The sequence below is a fragment of the Balearica regulorum genome, chromosome 12 (genome assembly GCF_011004875.1).
Source record: "Balearica regulorum gibbericeps isolate bBalReg1 chromosome 12, bBalReg1.pri, whole genome shotgun sequence".
NCBI lineage: Eukaryota > Metazoa > Chordata > Aves > Gruiformes > Gruidae > Balearica > Balearica regulorum.
The window spans coordinates 21,001,714-21,021,299 of NC_046195.1; the positions used below are offsets into that span (position 1 = coordinate 21,001,714).

Here is a 19,586-nt window from a genome sequence, read left to right on the forward strand (position 1 = left end):
TCAAATGGTGTACGTGCGGAGATGTAACTTCTTACCTATTAAAGCCTTTGCCTCGTTCTGTGCCTTTGTACTGCTTTTTCCTGACTTAAGCGCCGCAGTGCTGCGGCAGCGGATCCTGGCTGGCGTGGGCTGGGACAGGAAGGTGCTTTGGGAGACACAATGCAAGACGTTATTCTGTCTGGATGCCGACCTGGCGGGGTCCTGTTCCCGTTCGGCTGCTGATTTATCATTCCCTTCTGCAGTTGGCATTGCTTCTGGACTGAAGAGTCTCTTCTCTGCTAATAGGAGACAACTGACGATAACAGATACAGCTCCGGGGCCCCAAAATGAGCTGTCTGAGTTTCTGGGAACTCAGTATAATGCTGCAAAATTGGCTTTATTTGCCAAAAGCTTTTGCTGTCATTTACATATTTGAAAGTCCCAACTTTAACAATTAGGAAGCTGTTCAGCGAGCATCAGTGGTTCTTGTGTTTGGTGGGAGTTGAGGTGCTGACTCTTAAGCAGAAAGGACATGGAATTGTTCTGATTTTAATACATTTTTATTAAGCTAGGATTACTTATTCTATCAGTTCAAACCTGATGAATTTCCAGACTTAAATAGCTTATTGAGCTGGGCTTGTCAAATAAGATTACATGCTGGGCTTTAGTTAACAACATTTTTAGAAATACGAAGCACAAATATTGAAAAAGCTTCAACTTGTAGCAGTCCGCTGCCTTGCCTGGGAGTCATTAGTTCTGAAGGTGTTTCTGCTGCAAGTCTGGGCTCGTGATTTATCAATTGGGCTCCCTGGGAGCTCCGTCAGACCTGCGGTGACCGCTGCCGCGTGTCCTGTCCCGTCATTGCTGGGTGCAGCAGTAGCGGTGCTGGCCCGTATCCTCCAGCGCGCACCTGAAGGCACAGCAACCCACCAGCGTCACCGAGCGCCATCACCGCACGTGCTGAAATGCATCGCGTGAAAATCAGAGACCTGGTGTCGGCACTCGCCCCAGACGGCTCTTCGTAGGTGTGTGGGAGCGCGGACGGGTTTGTGCGGCACCGGGGTCTCTCGCTCGGACCCACTAAGGTTAAACTGCTGGGGAACGAGAGCTACTGCAGGCGTTGTAAGGCACGTACGGAGCCGGTTACGTTTTGTTGTAAAGCTGGGCCTCATTTTAAATTAACTCCAAATTACAGCATTGTGTTTTCTGAGAAATCCTGCAACTTCTGGCTTGTGAGCCTGGTGCCTGTGGGGTTTTGTCGTTGAGGGGACTTCGCCCTTCGTGACCAGCCCCATCACCTGGAGAACTCAGACCTGAACACGGGCTGGAAGTTTTAGTCTGCAAATGAGTATGTTGGAGAAATACACACTGAGAGAAATTCAATTTATTTTGTACAAGGTAGAATACCTTTGCACAGTGAACAAATATATTACAAATCTGTCTTGCCTTAAAAAAGTATTGCCATTTTGGTGCCTATTTTCTAAGCTAACGCTAATATACAAGAAGGTACTTTTTTGTTGGCTTTTTTGTTGGTTTTTTCTTCCTGTTAAGCTCTATGCACTCGTTGCATTTGGTTTGAAAAAATTCAGCTTTCAAAAAAAACCCAAAAACTGAGCACATCTCTGCTCTCTGGAGTCTCATCGCAAACGTTACAGCAACACACACGCAAACGTCGGTCAGGCTGGCAGCTGAGACTGCTTGTGCTAGATGTCAAGGTAGGTCTCTAACAAGAGGATTCCTTATCGAACTGCCTTTCTCTTGATATTTTTGAGGTAAGTCTTTCTATTCATGTACATAAAATATATTCCTACAGGCCCTACAAAATAATTGCCTACTTACATCTCAGATAAGGCTTTCCTGGAAAAAAAAATTACTATTGCTGATCAGTCATTGCCCCCATGCACACATGCAGCATTCATGGAACTACTTATGCATTATCCTGCAAGGTGAGAATCTGCTGCTCTGGAAGCCTGGGGGACCTCTGGGCTCAGCTCAGCTGTCTTGCTGCTGAACCCTTCGTTTGTACAGAGGGGTTCAGAGCCGACGTGACCACCCGGCGGGGTCCCGGTTCCTCTAGCAGCGTATCACCGGGGCTTCCCGTGCCCTGACGTGAGCGTGTTGCAGCAGCGAGCCCCGGGGCGCTGTGCAGGCTGCCAGCGCCTCAGTACCGCCGTGCTGGGGCTTCGGTCCCCGAGGCGAGGGCTGAGCCCGGCTGCAGGGACACCAGGGTGCTCCAGGTGATCTGATCTGACTTAGAGCTAGGGTTAAGCCGGGATCAAGCCGCTGCCTCCGCGCTGGAAGGCTCCGTTTACCAGTCCCCTAGACCAGCAGGGTACGCGAGCGATCATGCTTTGAGCAAACTGATTGGTGCTGGTTTCGTTCTCTTCTACTTCCATCAGACTGGCGAATGTGCGACAGAATTTTTTTTTTATATTTAAGAGGCAATCAACTTGCTACTTCCACATTTGCCTAATAAAATTACATACTTAGAATCAATACTACTTCATGCTCAAAATCTACAAGGAACTGCTTAACAGTAAGTATTCTACTTTCTAGGTCAATAAAGATTATTAAAAAAAATAAATCACGGTGGCCTAGTCCAAAACTTTACCATGGGCCAACCCCTTGATAATTACTTCACAAACAGCTGCTGAAAAAGAAAACCCAGTTTCAGCTCAATTTAATGACATTTCAGGTAGAATCATCAACGAATAGAGTTGCACTACATGGTAATGCACATCAAATTAAAGGGTGTCATAAATGGCATGCTGTTATGTGAATCATGATGAGATGGTTCGTAAAGATGCTCTAGAGAAGCCGACGTGTCTTAGCTTTAGGAAAGGAAACCAAACCAGGGTTAGTCTGTGCAAACCTGCAGCGTCCCAGGGAAGTAAATGAAGGTGCATCCCTTTACACTGCCTGGCAAATCTGGTGGGTTTATCTAATAAAATAGAAGCTGTATAAGGAAAAACTATCTGTGCCAATCAAAGCACTTTATAGCTTGTTAAGAGTGTGGTAAGCTGGGTGTGAGACTCTGTTGAAACCCAAGTCATTAGCAAAAGTCAGTGGACGTTTGCCAAGATGTTACATTTTAAAAACTGCACAGAATGTGTCTGTGTTAGTATTCCTCAACTCAAATACCCTGGTACTGAATATAAAGATGAAAATCTTCTGCTAATTAACAAGCGTGATCTGCACAGGCTGCACATGGTGATGGCAGTAAATGAGGTTTCCAGACAGTGAAATGACAAGTGTCCCTGCTTTCGTTCAGAAAAATGTCCATTTCCATGACAAAGATGTAAAATATATTCCAGGGTAGTCCTAGTCACCTTGTTCCTAACAGTAAAAGGTTTCTTGATGCAGGTGGTAGAAATGCACATCTATAAGTCCTTCTACTTAGCATGTTTTTGTGTTTTATTTTACAGCAAAGCCAGGGTTAGAATACATGCCACAGAGAGTTTTTGCCTGGAGCATGTAGACACCTTCCTGGCGTGATGCGCTCCAGTCACGCGTGGACGAGGTTCTCGTTAGTTCCCGTTACCCATATAAAAATGTCTTTATAAATAACATCATGCAGCAGCAGTTGGCCCAAGCTGATGTTGTATGTTGTGTTACGTTAGTTACTTGCGTAAGACAGTCTGAAGTCCTGTCAGCGTCCTGCAGCGCAGAAAAGGATTGTCTTCTCTTTTGCTTCCTCAAAGTTTGTGTTTGCAGCGCAGCGCGCCAGTGCAGTTCATCCCTTTAAGACTGCTTGTCCCAAGATGGCCCGTGCGTCGGGCTGTGCCGGACGGGGAGGAGGTCGTAGTGACTAGGAATGTGACTGTTCCTAGGCAGGTCGTATGGATTTTGGAGGTAACTGGCACTCCGACCACGGGCGTCTTGGACCACGCTGACAGTGGGCTCTGGGGAAAGAAGGAAAACTGGGTTATGGTAACCTGACAGCGCTCCCAAACTGGTTACTCTGCTCGTGTACTTTGTCACAAGCACAGGACATCAACTTCCCAAAGCATCTCTTCCCCTCGCAGCTTTACTGGCGTTGCACAGGGCAGTGCGCGGGGGAGACCGGGGAGAAAAACAGCAAACGGATCCACGGGCAGGTAGTTCCCAAAGCCCTGCAGATAATGTCTTCCAACAACCAACACTTCTGCGCTTTCAAAATCTTGCAGCTGGACTTTGCAGCCGTTTAAAACGAGAGCGTAAAGCGGGAACTGCAGCCCTCCTCCGCCGGGGCTGGCAGAACGATTCGGTGCTGCACCACGCTCGCAGCCAGCCCTGCAGCACGGGCCCCTGCCAGGATTCGGCTCAACCCGCTGGTGCACCGGCCTTCTTCCCCTGCACCGTGCCGATCCGTGCTGCTTGGGTCGGGAAAGGAAAAAAAATACGAGTATCTACAATAAAAGCACCGACTGCTGGCACAGACCTGCCGCCCGCCCTGCTTACCAACTTCGTAGATGTTTTTATTGGCGGTCGATGAAGTTGGCATTTCTGAATACGGGGACTCCCTGTGACCAGGCGATTTCATTTCCACGTAGCTGCTCTCGGAGTGTTTGCATGTTAAAATGGGGGGGTCTTTAATGGTGGCGTATGGGTTTTCACTGCTGTTCAGAGAACAAGTGCTGGAGCTGCACACAGATTCTTTCATGTAATCTGCAAAACAAGAGCGGAGTGGGCGTGTTAGAGTGGTTAGCTTCCTCCGGTTAACTACAACTGAACCTCTGCAGGAAGGGGAGGGGGGACAAGGGGGCAGGGGGACAAGGGAGATCCTTGAAGCATCCAGCACGGACACCCGACGCTTGTGCTCTGGGTGCGTCCAGACCATTGCATCCACAACTCACTAGCAGGAAAGACGTAAAAACCTGCTCGATACCGAAGGTTTTCCTGTAAAAGGTTCTAGTTGTCATTTACTGCAATATTTAATTTGAGGTGGCAATCCTTTCCCTCCCTCCCCTTAATTCCTAAGGAGCTACGTTTTAATCCGGCTCCGCCTGCCCCGCAGACCCATGCACGGGGCCGTGGCGAGTCGGCTCTGCAGGCAGGACCTTCTGCCGGTACTTGGCCTGCTGGGCCAGCTACGGGGTTATTGTCCCCAGGGGCTTTGGTCAACATCAAATGCCGTATGTCTGAAAGCAAAACATTTCCAGCAGGCGTAGAACTGCATCAGCGCAGCGTATGTGCGTTCGTCCCCTGAGAGCTCCGGTTTCTGGGGCTATCCAGCACCAGCAGAAACCAACTTCTTCATGTTCCCTCTGCCATTAAGACCGGGAGGAGGCTGCTCCTGCTAGCGGGGAACGCTTGGGTTTCCGCAGGATGGGGGACAAGCCTCCATCCGAGCCTCGCTTTTGCTTTGCTTTTTGTTTTCCCCAGTGCTGTAGACATCTGCTGCTCCTCTCCCCTGGGCCGGAGGAAACAGGAGATGGTGGCGGAGGAGGCGCTACGTGGGGAGAACAAGGTTGGCGCGAGAGCTGTCACCACCGGTCTCCCCTGTCGGTGACCCTGGCTGGGTATGCCAGCCTCCCGCAAGGTACAGTGCCAGTCTTGCTTTAAAAATAATAATAAAAAACAACAAGAGAGAATAAATAGGTCTTAACATTGACATTCAAGAACGTGCCATTGCTGCTGTGTGCATCCTGCTGGGCAGTGCCATTAATTTAGAATTAGAGCGATGCAATGAAAGATGAGGCATTTTCTTGTGCTGGGTTACAGTACAAAGGCAGATCCTGGTATATATGAAATACTCCCGGTGAAATAGCGGGACTTGCAAAATAGCTGCAATCCCAGCTGCCCCCGCTATCTAGTATGGGAGACAAAAAGAGAAATTCAGGTTAAGAAATAGACAGACAACAAGATATCGCTTCTCCTTTACAAACCTCAGCTCTGTGCCTATCCGCCCCGGCCTGCTAACCCACTTCTCGGGTCTGCTTCACTCTGTGCTGCAATTGTCCCTCCTTCAGCTCTGGGGTTGTGTCTCTGTGTGTGTCCATCGGCCTCCCCCGGGCCTGGTGCCCTTCGTCATGGCTCAGCTGGGGGAAAAGCGCTGAGCAAGGTGCCAGTCCTGCCCTGCGGCAAGCTGTTGCTTTTCTGTGCTCCAGCTTCAGCGGCCCGAGCAAAGCTTTAGAGCCCTCAGCTCTCGGGGTCGGTGAAACCAGCTGGGTAGGAAGCTCCACTGCAAAGCAAACCAGCTGGACCATGGTGGGACCCTCAGGGACGTGAGGGTTGGCAGAGGCCCTGGCACCGCTGCAATGTTTATTTAGTAATAAAATTAAGAAACTCCTCGTCTGACTTCAGCCTGGGTAAGATTAACGGTGCCTTTGCTTCCAAGTGAAGCACGTCTCTTTTGGTACGTGACAGGAGACAGGAACCAAAGCGACACAACCATCACCCAGCTGCCGGCAGCAGGGCCTGGCCCTCCGGCTTTGCCACCCCCCCCCAGTACAGGCAAGTCAGCGAAAAGCTGTCCCATCCTGTGCTTTGAGCGAGTGATGGAACAACCCTGCGAGACCGAAGGCTTCCGTACTCCGGTGAGCTCAATGCTATTAGCTTTTGCTATGGGTAGGGCTGAAATTAAGGTGCCACGCAGTCTGGGATCCGTTAGTGTTTAAAGGTGAGGAGACAACAGCCCAGGGCTAACAAATCCAATAATAAAATGAAAATCTTTCTTAGCCAAAGAAGGGCTCAGCCCCACCTGCCAGCAAGTTACAGCTTCTGGTGGCTACTACCATCAGGAGAGCCTGGGCAGCCTTTAATGAGCCAGCTCTAAATTTTGGGGCGAGAGGACAGCAAGACTGTTGCAAACGTGCTTCTCTGCCTCAAGGCATGGTGCTGAGCAGAGGCTCAGGGGGACGGAAGGGCGAAAGGCAGGAGCTCACACCAGCGGGTAGCGTGAATAGGTGCGTGCGGCTTTCAGACCGTGCGAGGCCGAGCGTGCAAAGCAAGCTCCACGTGTGAGCACGAGGTTGATGGTGCCCCGAGAATGCTCTACAAAGCACTTCCTGTCGGCAGCACGGCTGGAGGCGGGGAACAAGTCAAAACAGAGCTGGGTTTAAATTCATAAACTGTAGATTATAAAAGCCTGCTGGCCACTACAGCGAGAAAGGGGGGAGAGTGAGACGTCCTGCCGCGGCCGTGCTGTAGCACGCAGGTAACCAGATGCCTGGGTCAGTGCCGGTTTGTTTACGGAAGCGGGCTCATCAGAGCTGGCATAGGCGAAAATCCCTGTGCATCATATCTTTTATTAAGTCCAGCTCAGCTACTTTTATCTCTCTCAGCTAAAATTCGCCTGCACCGCTGCCAGGGCTGACACGACTCCCGGGCGGGTGTCCCTTCCCAGGGAAGAGCAGTGAAATACCGCTTGGGCTGCCCAGACTCACTCGGCCTCTCCCAGGAATTGCCTTTTCCCAGAAGATGTTGAGAAACAGCACGCCTAAGAGCTGATTCCCGCTGACGTAAATGGGAACTCTGTGCCTGGCTAGGGATTAGACCCTTCGCTCCGGGTACAATATAATTTACAGAGCACCAGCGTATGTTTGGTAATGTGCTATACACCAGGGAGTCGTTAGCCCACAAGACACATTATGCGCAAGATCGCAGAGAATTTAAAGGATGTGGGAGCATCTGAGTGACTTTGTTACTAAGGTAATTTGGTGATAATTAACAAAGCCTGGCATCAATCATCAAATTCCATTTCATGAATTAATCTCACCCAGAACAAACGTCTTTAGCAATTCTCGGCCCGTTCGCCCCGCAGGCCGCGTGTGAGCTGTGGCCGTGCCCCTCGTCACCCTCCCGCGTCCCCGCGGGGCCAGGCTCTCCCCGAGGTGCGAAGCTCAGCCCGACCGGTGGCACCGCCACCAGCAGTGCTGGGACTCACTGGGAGCACTTCATCAGCTGGGCACGCTAGAGAAATACGGGGAATATGCTCTAATTTTGAAGTCCCTGTCTTCTGTGTTGCCTGGATACCAATCACCAGACCTTTGAAGGAGATTTTATTTTTGTTACCGGGGACTGGAAATGTACTCGTCCCTCCCACAGACCAGGTTCCTCTCTTTCGCCCTGAATATCCTCTGGCACACTAATGACAAGCCTCGGTACCTACTGCCACGTTTCAAGTGCTAAGGAAATATGATGTACCCAGGTAAAACACGCTCTCCTACCAGTTAATCACATTTATGGGTGACATTCAGTGCAGCGTGCCTTTCTGGCGGCTTTTTTTGTCGTGGCTAACCTTTGCTGCTGCTAGGACAGTAATATAGCGACAGCTTATTGCTGCTTTTCAGTGGGACGCAGTTGTGGGGACATGTTCCTGTACAAGAAACAAATGAACCACACTGAACCAAGCCCCGAGTCCCTGGGGTAAGTGCATTAGTGTTTCTAACTGCTGGGATTTTGCTGGGTATCGTGCAAAGCATGGGGGTTTTTTTTTCCTTAAAATGTTAGTGCCAGACTAACGGGCACTGACCAACTCCATCAGTGCATCAGCCTTCATTAAAAAAAATAAAAATTAAAAGATAGAAAAGGACTCAGCTGCAAGGAAAAGCTTGGAAATGCTATCACTGAACACCACACACAGGAAAGAAACTGCTCTGAAAACCTGGTGACCGTTCAGCCAGTGTCCCCACGTGCCATGGGGCTCAGAGCCGGCACCGTGGCGTCCAGCCCCTTGCTGCCGCGAAGGGTTCCCTCTGCTTCGCCAGCGCAAGGAGCTGTCGGACGGCACGGCGTGAGCTGGGCTTGGCCGTGGGTGACTGCGGCAAACACAAACCAGCCGTGCCTAACCCCCTGGGCCTCCACTAGCCGCATGGCCACTGCATTTCTGGTGGCACGTTGCAAAAGGGACATCACCCCTCTCCTGGCCGCCCTTCTCTGGGCTGCGGAGCTGGGGGGCTCGGCTCTCCTCAGAGGGGAACTGGGGGAAGCGGGTGGCGGAGCAGGTCCACCACAGCCTGGACTCAGCCTGAAGCCACGGGACCCCCCGTGTCCCCTCCGGCGGTGCATCCCGTGCCACGCGCTGGGCTGGGGTCAGGAGCACCGCACGTGATTCTCGACTGCAGGGCAGGCTTTCTCCAGTCAGACCTAACAGATACCGATGGGAAAAGACATCATCTTTAAAGTGTATAAAAGTATATAAAACCAAAGCACCCGCCTGCCGAGTCTTTTTGCTGACAGAATCCAACTGGTGGGGACTGGGAGTTTCTTTTATCTGAATGCTCCAGCTTAGCAGGTGCTTTCTCTCCGTCTTTCAGATGCATTTAGTGAGTCAGGGCCAATGCAGGACCTGGCAGGGCAAGGAGAGCTGCGCACGGAGCATCGGGCACGTCACCCGGCTCCTTCTGGTGGGAGGCTCCTCCAGGACGGAGGGTGCCCATGCTGCTGCCAGAGCCCCGGGGCTGCCTGAACCCAGAAAGTGACCGTCAGACTGGAGTGGCGGAAATCTTTATCCACCCAAAGGCAGATGTTTCTGAGAAATCTCAGCTGCCCACTGCCTGCAGGTCAGCTTCCGAAAAATTCCTGGGACGTCAGGTGTGTTCCTGTGTGCCCTTGCCAGCGCCAGCCCTGCCTGAGCGGCCACAAAGAACACATCACCTTTCCCGACATGGCTTCTAAGGCCTGATTTTGCAATTCATAGCAGATAAACATGTAAAGAAACGGCTCAGATCCTAAATAATAAACAAAATAAGTAGCAGCAGAAAATACATTTCACGGTTCGCTGTTGCTGTAATTCTCTCTCTCTCGCTCTCGTTCCCACTGGTACCCCACTCTGTGTGACTGTGTCTACGGACGGGAATTCCTACTGCGTGGGTTTAAAGCAGCTTTTCAGCTTTGTAAACACAGTAATTTAGTTGAAACTAATCTTGAAATTAATAGTTCCATGTAAAGAGAACAACTAGCTCTACTATAAGATTTTTTTTCTGAAAAATCATTGAAGTAGCTGAAACCAGTGGATTGAGTCAAATATACATACATAACCCTTTTAATATTTTAAATTTAGCTTTAGCGAGAAAGACGTGGTCATGGATTATTGGTTTCCTTTGGTGATTCTGTGTGGTAAAGCTATATTTTAGCAAATATTATATCACTTTATTTTGTAAACAGCAGCTACGAAATGATTAGCGTTATCTAGGCCTGGCTATAAACTGGTCATTGTTTTTTCCGTGGACTGGCTTGCAACTTTCCCTGTTAGTTCAGGTAAAGGTCTCGCTCCCTAACACCTTGGCCGTAGCAGACCAGTGGGTGTCCTGAGACCAGCTCTGTGTGAAGGCACCATTCTCCCCATTCCTCAGCCCACACCGGCTCGAGGACGTTACGGAAAGAGGCCGTGCAGTATGTACCTCCTTGGCTGGTGGAGGGACGTTCCCAGCTGCTGTGTACAGACGCAACAGGCTTGAATTCAGATGGAGGACCTCAGCGCGAAACCTGCCTATTCCCACTGAGACAGCCTCCTCGCTCCGTCTGCTGGACCGCCGGTTCAGTGTGCCCAGCCTCAGCCCGGTTGCTGGGGACCACTGTGCCAACTGGCCACGTAGGCCGTACACAACTGGAATACTTTGAATGCAAACCTGGAGGACAACTGAAATCTAAAATTGCTGGGCCTTGTGCTCATGACTCAGCTACGAGCCCTTTTTAGAAGTGCCCTGGAGTCAATGCCCATTAATTGCTTCGGGCCAGCGTGACGGGTTAATGTACCGGGTGAGGGCTTTGCTCAAGCTCTGCTATAAATCTCGTTCAGGGAAGGCCACGTAGCAGGGTCAGCTTGTTTTCTAGTGGCTTTGTTTAAGCTCAGGATGGCCGAGTGCCTCACGGAGCCACAACTTAGCAGGCAAATGCACCAGTCTATCACCATCAGCAACTGCCACCAGAAAGCCCTTGTTGGATGGGTGACAGGTCCTAAAAGAGCTTCCCCTGCCCAGACAGCTCCACCTGCACCTCCTGGCCCTTCAGCAAAGCCCTCCCTTTTTGTTTGGTGCTGCTTTGCTGAGGCACCGTGAAGACTTGCATCCATAATTCATGGCCCCCCGACATCTGCCTCGGAGACAAGAGTGCTGCCAGCTGAGCCGCGCAGGAGGATTTTGTAGGTAATTGCTCTGTCCCTTTCTGTCTCTGCACGGCCACTCTCCCGGGTGCTCAGGGCTCCTATCTCACCTCTTCTACGACACCCTCCTCAAACTCTTTGCCAGGGTGACTGCAGGCACTGGATACCATACCTTTGAAGCTTTTTTCCATTATGTATGTGTTCTGACGTCTATCCATCCCACAAGCACCTGCATAAAAATGATATATAATGGAAAACAAATAAATATTTATGTAAATTGGAATGCTTTGACTACTGAGCAGCATATATTCTTTCCTCCAAATTGTACATCAAGGCCCTCATTTAGGGAGGCTCTTAAGCATACCCTCAGCTGTAAGCATGCGCTCAGCTTCAGCGGGGATTCTGCGCGCGCCTAAAATTATGCATATGCTTAAGAGCTTCCCTGAAAGGCAGGGCTTTCCTGGAGAAGGCTACTGCTCGTTACCAAGAACAGCTATCCATCAGGAGAACAGAAAAAAGAAAAAAAGAAAAAATCATCTGCCGATACGTTCATTACTGAAACACTAGGTTGGATTAGTAAAAGAAGCCTAAAGCATATCCTTTCAAATCTGAGTCTGCCGGTTACGTTACATTATTCTGTGGCTAATTTTAGCCTATGTTTCATTCACAGACAGTATGTTATTTAATTCACAGTCTTAAATTCTCCGGTGTGTACAATCTCTCTAAATTACCTTACATGACTTTGCTTATCAATTCGCACAGTTCAATAACTGGTGGGACAACAGTCCCTAAGTGGCTGCAGCCGTCTGAAAATGCAGCAGCTGAGAGCAGAGAGCAAAGGCTTCCGCCCTGTGCAGCTCCGTAAGAACTTGCTGCTCCTTACCGAGGCAGAGATAGAAAGGGATGGGAACCTTTTCCATTTTCACTACTGCAAATTATCCTAGATATCAATCAAAAGGAAAATCTATTGTAAGCCTTTAAATCTTTTTAACTATAGAGTCTGATATTTCTTATTGACTAGCAAAATCAACACAAATTTGGTTACTGAGATAGAAATGTCTTTGTGGCTTATGGGATTCCCAATCAAGTAACTAGGTTACGCTGGCAAGAGCCCTGCGAACTGCGTGCGCCAGAGGTCTCCCGGCTGTTTGTCCTTGCACGTCCTCTGGGATCTACAGGAAAAGCTGTCGCCACCACTAGCAATGCCGTACCAGCCCCTTCTTCCTGACAGCCTTGGGGTTTTTTTGCTAAATAAGGAAAATCACTAGATTAGACAATAAAAGGCACATGAAAGACACCCCCCTTTGCTCTGATTCTCAGTGTCCATCCCTGAGCACAGGGGAATGGCTGGCGGCACACCACCGGCTCTCTGTCATGGGGCTCTTTCCCTTCTGGCCAAGAGTGACACCTCCCCCCCCCCCCCCCCCAAAACCCTTTGGGAACCTTCTGCTTTGTTTCCCACCACCCCTCCTGAGCCACTTCCCAGACTCAGCCCCTGAAAGAAGATGCAGAAGGCAAGGCTGACGGGCGTAGTGGGAAGCTCTTTCACATCACGGTATTAGCTACGTGCTTTTTTTTTCTCGCCTGTATTTTGCTAGGGCAGAGTCCTGAGTGAAGAGGATGGAGCCGCTTCATCCCTTGGCTCACGCCCAGCTGCGATGCTCCCGAAGGTCATCCCTGACGGTCACACATCCTCCTGCCAGGGCTGAGCAAGGCTCCGCGGGCAGGAGCACCCAAAGCAATATTTGGGCCGGGGTGCCGCCCCCGTAGGCAGGGTGCCTCCGGCAAGAAGCGGCTCACACCAGACAGAGCCAGGCTGGTGAGCACAAAGCTGGGGTTCCAGGGTGAAGGGAGCTGTACCCACAAAGAGAGAGCAGCAACAGGGAAGAAAAGGAGACCCAGGCTGACCCGTGGGGAGGTGCATTGGGCACGGCATTGCTCACATAGTGCGACAGCAAGACTGGAAAAGCCTCTGGCTTTGGAAGACTGGGATGAATAACTTTGCTCAGGACCACGACCTAGTCCTCCCCAGTAACTTTAAAATATTGACCAGCCATGTCGGAGTTAGAGACAAAGCAAGTAGGAAAAAGCACAGGAGTGATCCTGTAGGACAGTGTCCTCATAACCGCTGGAGACTAATGAGATGGTTAGAATAAGGACCATGAAGAATTAGTGACGTATCGAACCAGAGGTTACCCCGGGAATGGCTAGCTGTGCTCACTGCACAGCCCATCCTTGTACAAGAATGTTGCGTCTGTTCTGAGCATCCTCCTCAGGTCTTTACAGAAACGTTCCCATTGCGACTGTGAAGACCTGAATGAAGGCTGGAGCCTTGGGGCTGCTGCGAGGATGCAGCAATATCAACCGGCACTTTCGGTGGCTCGGAGGGGAAGGACTCCACCTTCCGAGCGTATTTCATTAGCTCAGCTCCACACGAGCTCCTGCTGGTGCTGTTGGAAATGTCAGGCACGTCTGGAAGGGCTTCTGCAGCAGCAGAGATCACTGTGCCTGCTCCGAGTAAGCCCAAAGTTGCTGTGAGTCCCTCCCGGAGGGCAGGCTGCCGTACTGATACCAGCTTTGTCCGAGTGAACCTGGCTTCTGGTTCAGAGTCGGGCAGTCCTTGTCCACAGCGAGCTGCGGAACAGCACAGTGCCACGCCGGAGCTCAGTTCTCACTTTACTCCAGTGTGTAGCTGTGGAAAACAGACTCCTTCTTATGGGAGGATGTCTAGGAAAAGGTGGGATACACCTGCGAGGAAAGACACAGGTAGGGTTGGTGCTGCCGTGGAGGGCTACACGACCCCTCAAAGCCCTTCCCAACCTATTCCCGGTAATTCTGCCTTTAGTCTTCTTTTATGTCTGTTATAATTCTGTGGGGTTTATGACGCATTTTTGTGTATTTGTTGCATTCCTCAGGAAGTGAAATGAATGATGGATAAATTAGTTTTTAAACTGCAAAAGTAGTTAGTGTGGAAAAGCCCTAACCAGGCCAGGAATCTGGCCCTTCAGGAAAGGCTAGGTTTAAATTTGAAGCTAACTTGTCTGTTGGGGTGAAATCAGAGTCTCAGCTGGAAATATTTTTTCCACACCTCCTGGCTTTGAGAAAAATGCAAAGTCAACTCTGAATCAAACTTTGTGGCTTTGGTCCTCTGAAATGAATGCAGCTTTGAGTCACTCAGGGTATGCTGCAAATCACGCTTTAGTCTCTGCATTGAGGGCTGCTGTTAAAAAAACCACATTACAGATAAAACCATTTTTGTCTGCAGCCTGCTGTGCCCAGCACTCAAGCTAATGAGAATAACAACCATTTCTGAATTCAGTCGGTGGTTTTTGACTTGCTTGGAGTAGGAGCTGGAAGCTGGACGCCGCAATGGCTTAACACAGACTGGACTGGAGCAAGACGGATTAGTGACGGGGCAAACAATTCCCGTTCTGCAAGAAGAGAAAGCGAACAGAAAATGCAAAGACAAGGCATTCCTTGAAACTAGCAGGACTAGGCTGCATTGCACAGGCAGTGACACTCAGCAAAGGTGACAAAGCCGCCTCTTCTTGGCACCGCAGAGTCCCCAAACTCCGATCTCTCCAGCACACATCCATGAGAATCACTTGTGCAAATGTGCTCATCCTAGACTCCAACTCCACTTAACAGACACGATGATCTCTCTGAAACAGCCTGACAAACTGATATTTGAAGCCCATGAGCAAATGGGCCAGCAGTAAAAACACAGGCTTTGTGCTGCTCCTTGCGTTTCCCAGTTGGGAAGAACACAAACCCGGCAACGAAGTCCTGCAAAACAGGCGAAACCCCTACAGTCTGTTAAGAGCCACTGTACGTCTACGTACAGTGGAAGTACATATGCATACTTTTATACAGATATATAATATATGCATAGACATGTATACACATACATGACACGTTTTTCTGCACAATTCTTTCCTGTTAGGTTCAAAGAGACCCCCAGTGATATCAGAAGGAACATACACATTGACTTAGAAGTTACATCGGGTGCTCAATGAAGATGAAAGAGCTTTTCTTAGCATCGCGTACCGCAAACAGCGCCTGGCACCTGACCCGCACTCTTCCCGGGGAGCTGGTGCTGGGTCAGGCGGGTTCACTCTCCCCGTTCCTTGCCACGTTTGCTCCATCGCCTTGATCTGTGCTGCTGTGGCAGTGTGCAGGACACGCAACTGAGATAAGGAGCGGGGTGGGCTCTGAAATGGGCTGTTCCCATGGCCCTGTGACCCCTCGGTATGAACAGCCCTTTCCCTGCTCCCTCAGAGAACACCCTTCCTTCCTTCCTTCCTTCCTTCCTTTCTTTTTTTTCTTTTTCTTTTTCTTTTTTTCTTTTTCTTTTTCTTTTTCTTTCCAAAAAAAATGTCTGAGGAATGACTCCTGGCTCAGCAAAGGCCAATGATGCAAACTGTGAGCCATCAAAAGGTGTTTTCCAAAGCTGTAAAAGTACAGCCTGCAGAGCAAAGAGGGGGTAATTAAAGCACGCACGTGCCCGTTACCTGCGGGATTGCCTTTATGAGATATGCAAGCAAATGGAAAGTACATGGTATTTCCAGAAAGCATTCTGTCGATCCTCTTTTAGACACGGATATAGAGATACATTGCTTGGAAGTGAGGAGCCGTGGTGCCGAGCAGACAGAAAAAGGCAGTAGTGCTCTGCTCCTGCTGGAAACAGTCTCCTGGCTTCTCCTGAGCTGCCAGCCGCTGCTCCTGAGTAAGGCAGCATCTTCTCCTTGGGAGTAGCTGCTTCTCCTGCTCTCCCTGAGCTGTGAGATCAAAGGGGTGTCTAAGCCCGGGTCCCGTGTGGTATTGAGAAGCAAGGTTTTCCCCATCGGAAGAGTCCCTGAATCCTTACATCCAGTCTGAGCACAGCCGTGATCCTGAAAAGCGATGGCATGCTGCAGTTCAAAATACACAAGGTGTCAGCCTGGGACAGGTCCAGACTGCACCCAACTTCGAAGACAGTATTTGAGCAGAAATGCATTTCTTAGGTGTTAAAAAAAAAAAAAAAAAAAAATTAAAAAATTAACAAAACTCCTTATGATTGCAGGTTTTAGAAGATGGAGTGTCTGAGTTAATTTTCACATGGTTATTCTTACGATTTCCTTTCCCCCAACTATAATTCGTATTTATGACACTTGCAATTTCTAACAAGCCCACAGTCATTTTTGTGAGCCTGGTGCTGTTTCTCATCTGGTTGATCTGAAGAGCCGGGTCCTTTGGGACCATCGCCTCAGCCGGAGGAGTCGCTGGCTGAAGAACCAGGGAGGCGACCTGAAGAGTTGAGGGCTTCCCATCCGGTCCAAATTTCTCCTCCATTTCCCTTGAAGTCCTCTTCCCTGCCTTTAGCTCCCTTATTTACACACCTGCTCTCTATAATATTTCACGGGGTCACAACAGAGGAGTTGTCCACTGCTATTTTAACTATTTTTAACTGAATCCAGCCAGGCACAATACTTGGCTGCTATCCCAACACGTACCTGTGCCATAAAAGCTGAGGCTAATAGTGGGATGAGAAGTGGTACATCCCTTTGACTCTTTGGTACTTCCATGCATGATGTGGTTTAAAGGTCAGGATCCCCTATGCGACCTTAATTAGGCTTCGTTTAAATTTTTTGCTTGTAATTCAAAATTGAAGTTTTTTGCTTTCTTTTGAAGTTTGCAAATGTAAATGGAATCTGCAGCTTTTTCCCGCACAGAAGTAACACCATGACATGAAAACATTTTACAGTTTCATGTAAAAAATGGCCTTGATCTGAGCAAGAATTCAACATTATGAAAGTTAGCATAAGCAAGCATTAATTTTAGTACTGAAAGGGGAGGAAAAAAATAAAATCTCATTTTTATCAATTAGTGTGAAACAGCCACTTTGAAAGAAACAAAGAAAAAAAAAGAAAGAAAAAAGTGTCTGGGATGCAAAATGCCATGGAAAACATTGTGACTGTTTTGCTGGAGACCACTTCGCTAAGGTATTTATCACTTCTACATCATTCTTACTGCAAAGTAAGGCATTTAGCGTTGCTTCTGCTAGTAAAATAAAATGCATGAATGCAGGACAAATGTGGCACATGGGGAGTTCAAGATAAAAATAAAGCTGGTGAGCAGAGCAGTAAAATGGTAAAAGGAAAATTAACTTGATTTGAGGAGCGGTTGGAAATGCTCACCATCCCCAACCCTCCACGTTACATACAGATAAGCACAACAGCGGTTCTGCAGCGTGTTCTAGAGAAGAAAACATTAATGGTTGATAATGATGGAAAAAGCTTTGCGCTGAAGCTCGGCAGTTTTGTGATTTTCCTGATGCAGGGCAGGCTTGATCTTTGGAGCAAGGCATGGTCTGTGACCAAAAGAGCAGTGACAAGACGTGATGCCTGGTGCTGCCTCACGTTAATTCCTTTGCCACGTGAGCTGTGAGATCGTTGACTTTAAAAATCCCGTAATACCACTTAATTCTGCACTTTCCCTCATACTGCGTATTTGCAGCAGGATATTAGTAATCCCACTTAAGGAAGGCAAATGCTTTCTGTCACTGACGAGCTAAACTCCAAGTGCTAAGATAGGAAAACAAATAGCATCCAAACCACTAAATCTGGATAGGTTTTGAGATAAGAGCTGCTAAAAAACCCTGTTAAAACTGAAGCCAGGGAGAATAAGCTGAGAAAGGGTAATTAAACTTCACTCTTGGCTTGTTTGCACTATCTGGTCGTTCAAAATTGCCTGAAAAATTGCCACTGTATGATTAACTGGGAGATAACAGGGTGTATTGCACGCTCCGGCTCCCGCCAGAGGCTCCACAGTTTTATCAAGGTGCCAGTAGTTAGTGCTAAACTTTATTAAGCATGAAAAAAATTGAATTTTTAATGTTCTAAGTTAGTCTTTAAAAAAACATTTCCAGAGTAAATAGGGATTCCACCCAGCAACCTAGGGGGGATACTAGAATGACTATCGATGCTGCTTTCCCAGTCTGTGGTTTGTGGTAAAGGAAACAATTTTCAATTCTCCATCTTTCACTACTGGCAATTCTGACTGTGAAATAAAGACACCACCAATAGTCTTCGTTATTGTTAATGCCTTTATGAAAGGCTGATTTGGATTTGGAATTGCTCTAATGTCTACTAAAATGATTAAATTGTTTAAAAATTACTGACCTAGTTCATTCAGATAGCTGTAGGGTCTCCAGTCTGCAGTTTCTCTGTCAAGGATTTTGTTACTGAGCTGTTCAAAAAGTATGATAATGGGTTAATGCTGGAATAAACAGACAGTTCCCGCCCAAGACTTCATCCCAATGATGTCACAAATAAAAATGGGAGATGACTATTACCTTGGCCTCACCATTTCAGTTCTTTATCTGTATGAATTTGACAGTTGTTCACTAGCATTAGGGAAAATCACAAAGGAGAGTCACTTCACCGAGCAATGAACACAAGCATGCTGGAAAATACGGGATTTCCTCGAGTAACCAGTAATCACGACGCGAATGCCTGTGTACATGGAGTGACATATGCTGGCAGTTGCAAAATAACTAATGAAGATGGATGGATCAAAACCACCTACATAAGCATGCAGACAGGAGCTGTTTGGAACAAAGAGGGGGTCGCTAATACATCTGCACATTTCGTTAGATGTAACGGCTGCAAGATTTCTCTCAATTCAAGGAAAATAACATTGGCAATAACAAAGCAAAAAGCCCGTGCAGATCTGCCAGCAAAAGCGGAGAGGAAGCCGGGGCTGCCATCCAGATGCTACTGTTGGAAAAACTGGGATGCTCCGTGTGCCCAGGGCGCAGCCGGCTCCTGTGCCAGCGCGGCCGGAGAGGGGTGGTATCAGCTGGAGAAGGCTGCTATTGTGTCAAGCGCACTTGTCAACCTGCTCTGGATCTTTCTGCCATTTTTTTTCTGCCATTTGTAGAAGTCTCACTTCAGCTAGGTAATGCTTGAGTGCACGGTGATCAGGTGAGCCCCAGCAAGGAGGGTCTGCGACTCACTGTGGCTCTAAAGCTGCTGAGTCGCCCACCTCGACATTTTCCCTTTCACACCTGCTGAAACTACAGCTGCTCCTGAGGAAGTTGTTGAAGAATTAAAGTTAGGAAGCCATCGTTGCTCTCCTTTTCCATTCCAAACTGAAAAGCCTCCTGCCTCTGTTTCAGAGGGTTCAGCTCTGCTATTTTACCACATTTACAAGAAAATGCTTAACAATAAAAGAGGTTACAATTGAAATAAAGTATTCAAAACTACCACAACATTTCATTTTCCCTGATCTCATTAATTTTTGCTTAGCTTTCATAATGGGTTTTAAGACCTGGAACAACCCTCCCCCCACTGATGCTTTGGAGTCTGTTGGGCTATGAAATCCCAGCTGGTACCCAGCACCCACAGCCAGACCCCCGAGGTGTTCTCTCCCACCTTCACAGCCCTGCTGTAGGGCCTTCAGCCCCCCAGCCACCCCACTTCAGGGTGCAGCAGCCCCGCACTGTACCTGCCTGCAGAGCTCCTGCGGTTCCCGGCCGCTGCGCACGGCTGCGCAGGAAGCCCAGGGTCCCCCCCAACACTCCTGGGAAGAGCTGACGGGG

General features: G+C 48.8%; 1 protein-coding gene across 3 annotated transcripts in view; it reads right to left on the reverse strand.

Moving 5' to 3' along the window:
* Positions 1-1,348: 1,348 nt before the first annotated feature.
* Positions 1,349-19,586, reverse strand: part of MEGF11 (multiple EGF like domains 11) — a 285,900-nt gene continuing 267,662 nt past the window's right edge. Inside the window, exons 22-24 of one of the 3 annotated variants that reach the window (XM_075764670.1) lie at positions 11,178-11,234; positions 4,420-4,626; positions 1,349-3,881 (exon numbers count right to left, since the gene is read on the reverse strand). In XM_075764670.1, the coding sequence (XP_075620785.1) occupies positions 3,721-3,881; positions 4,420-4,626; positions 11,178-11,234 (425 nt within the window). In that variant the 3' untranslated portion in view covers positions 1,349-3,720. Of the gene's footprint in view, positions 3,882-4,419; positions 4,627-5,593; positions 5,771-11,177; positions 11,235-19,586 lie in introns of those variants that run through there. The other 2 variants (XM_075764671.1, XM_075764672.1) reach the window with 2 other exon arrangements.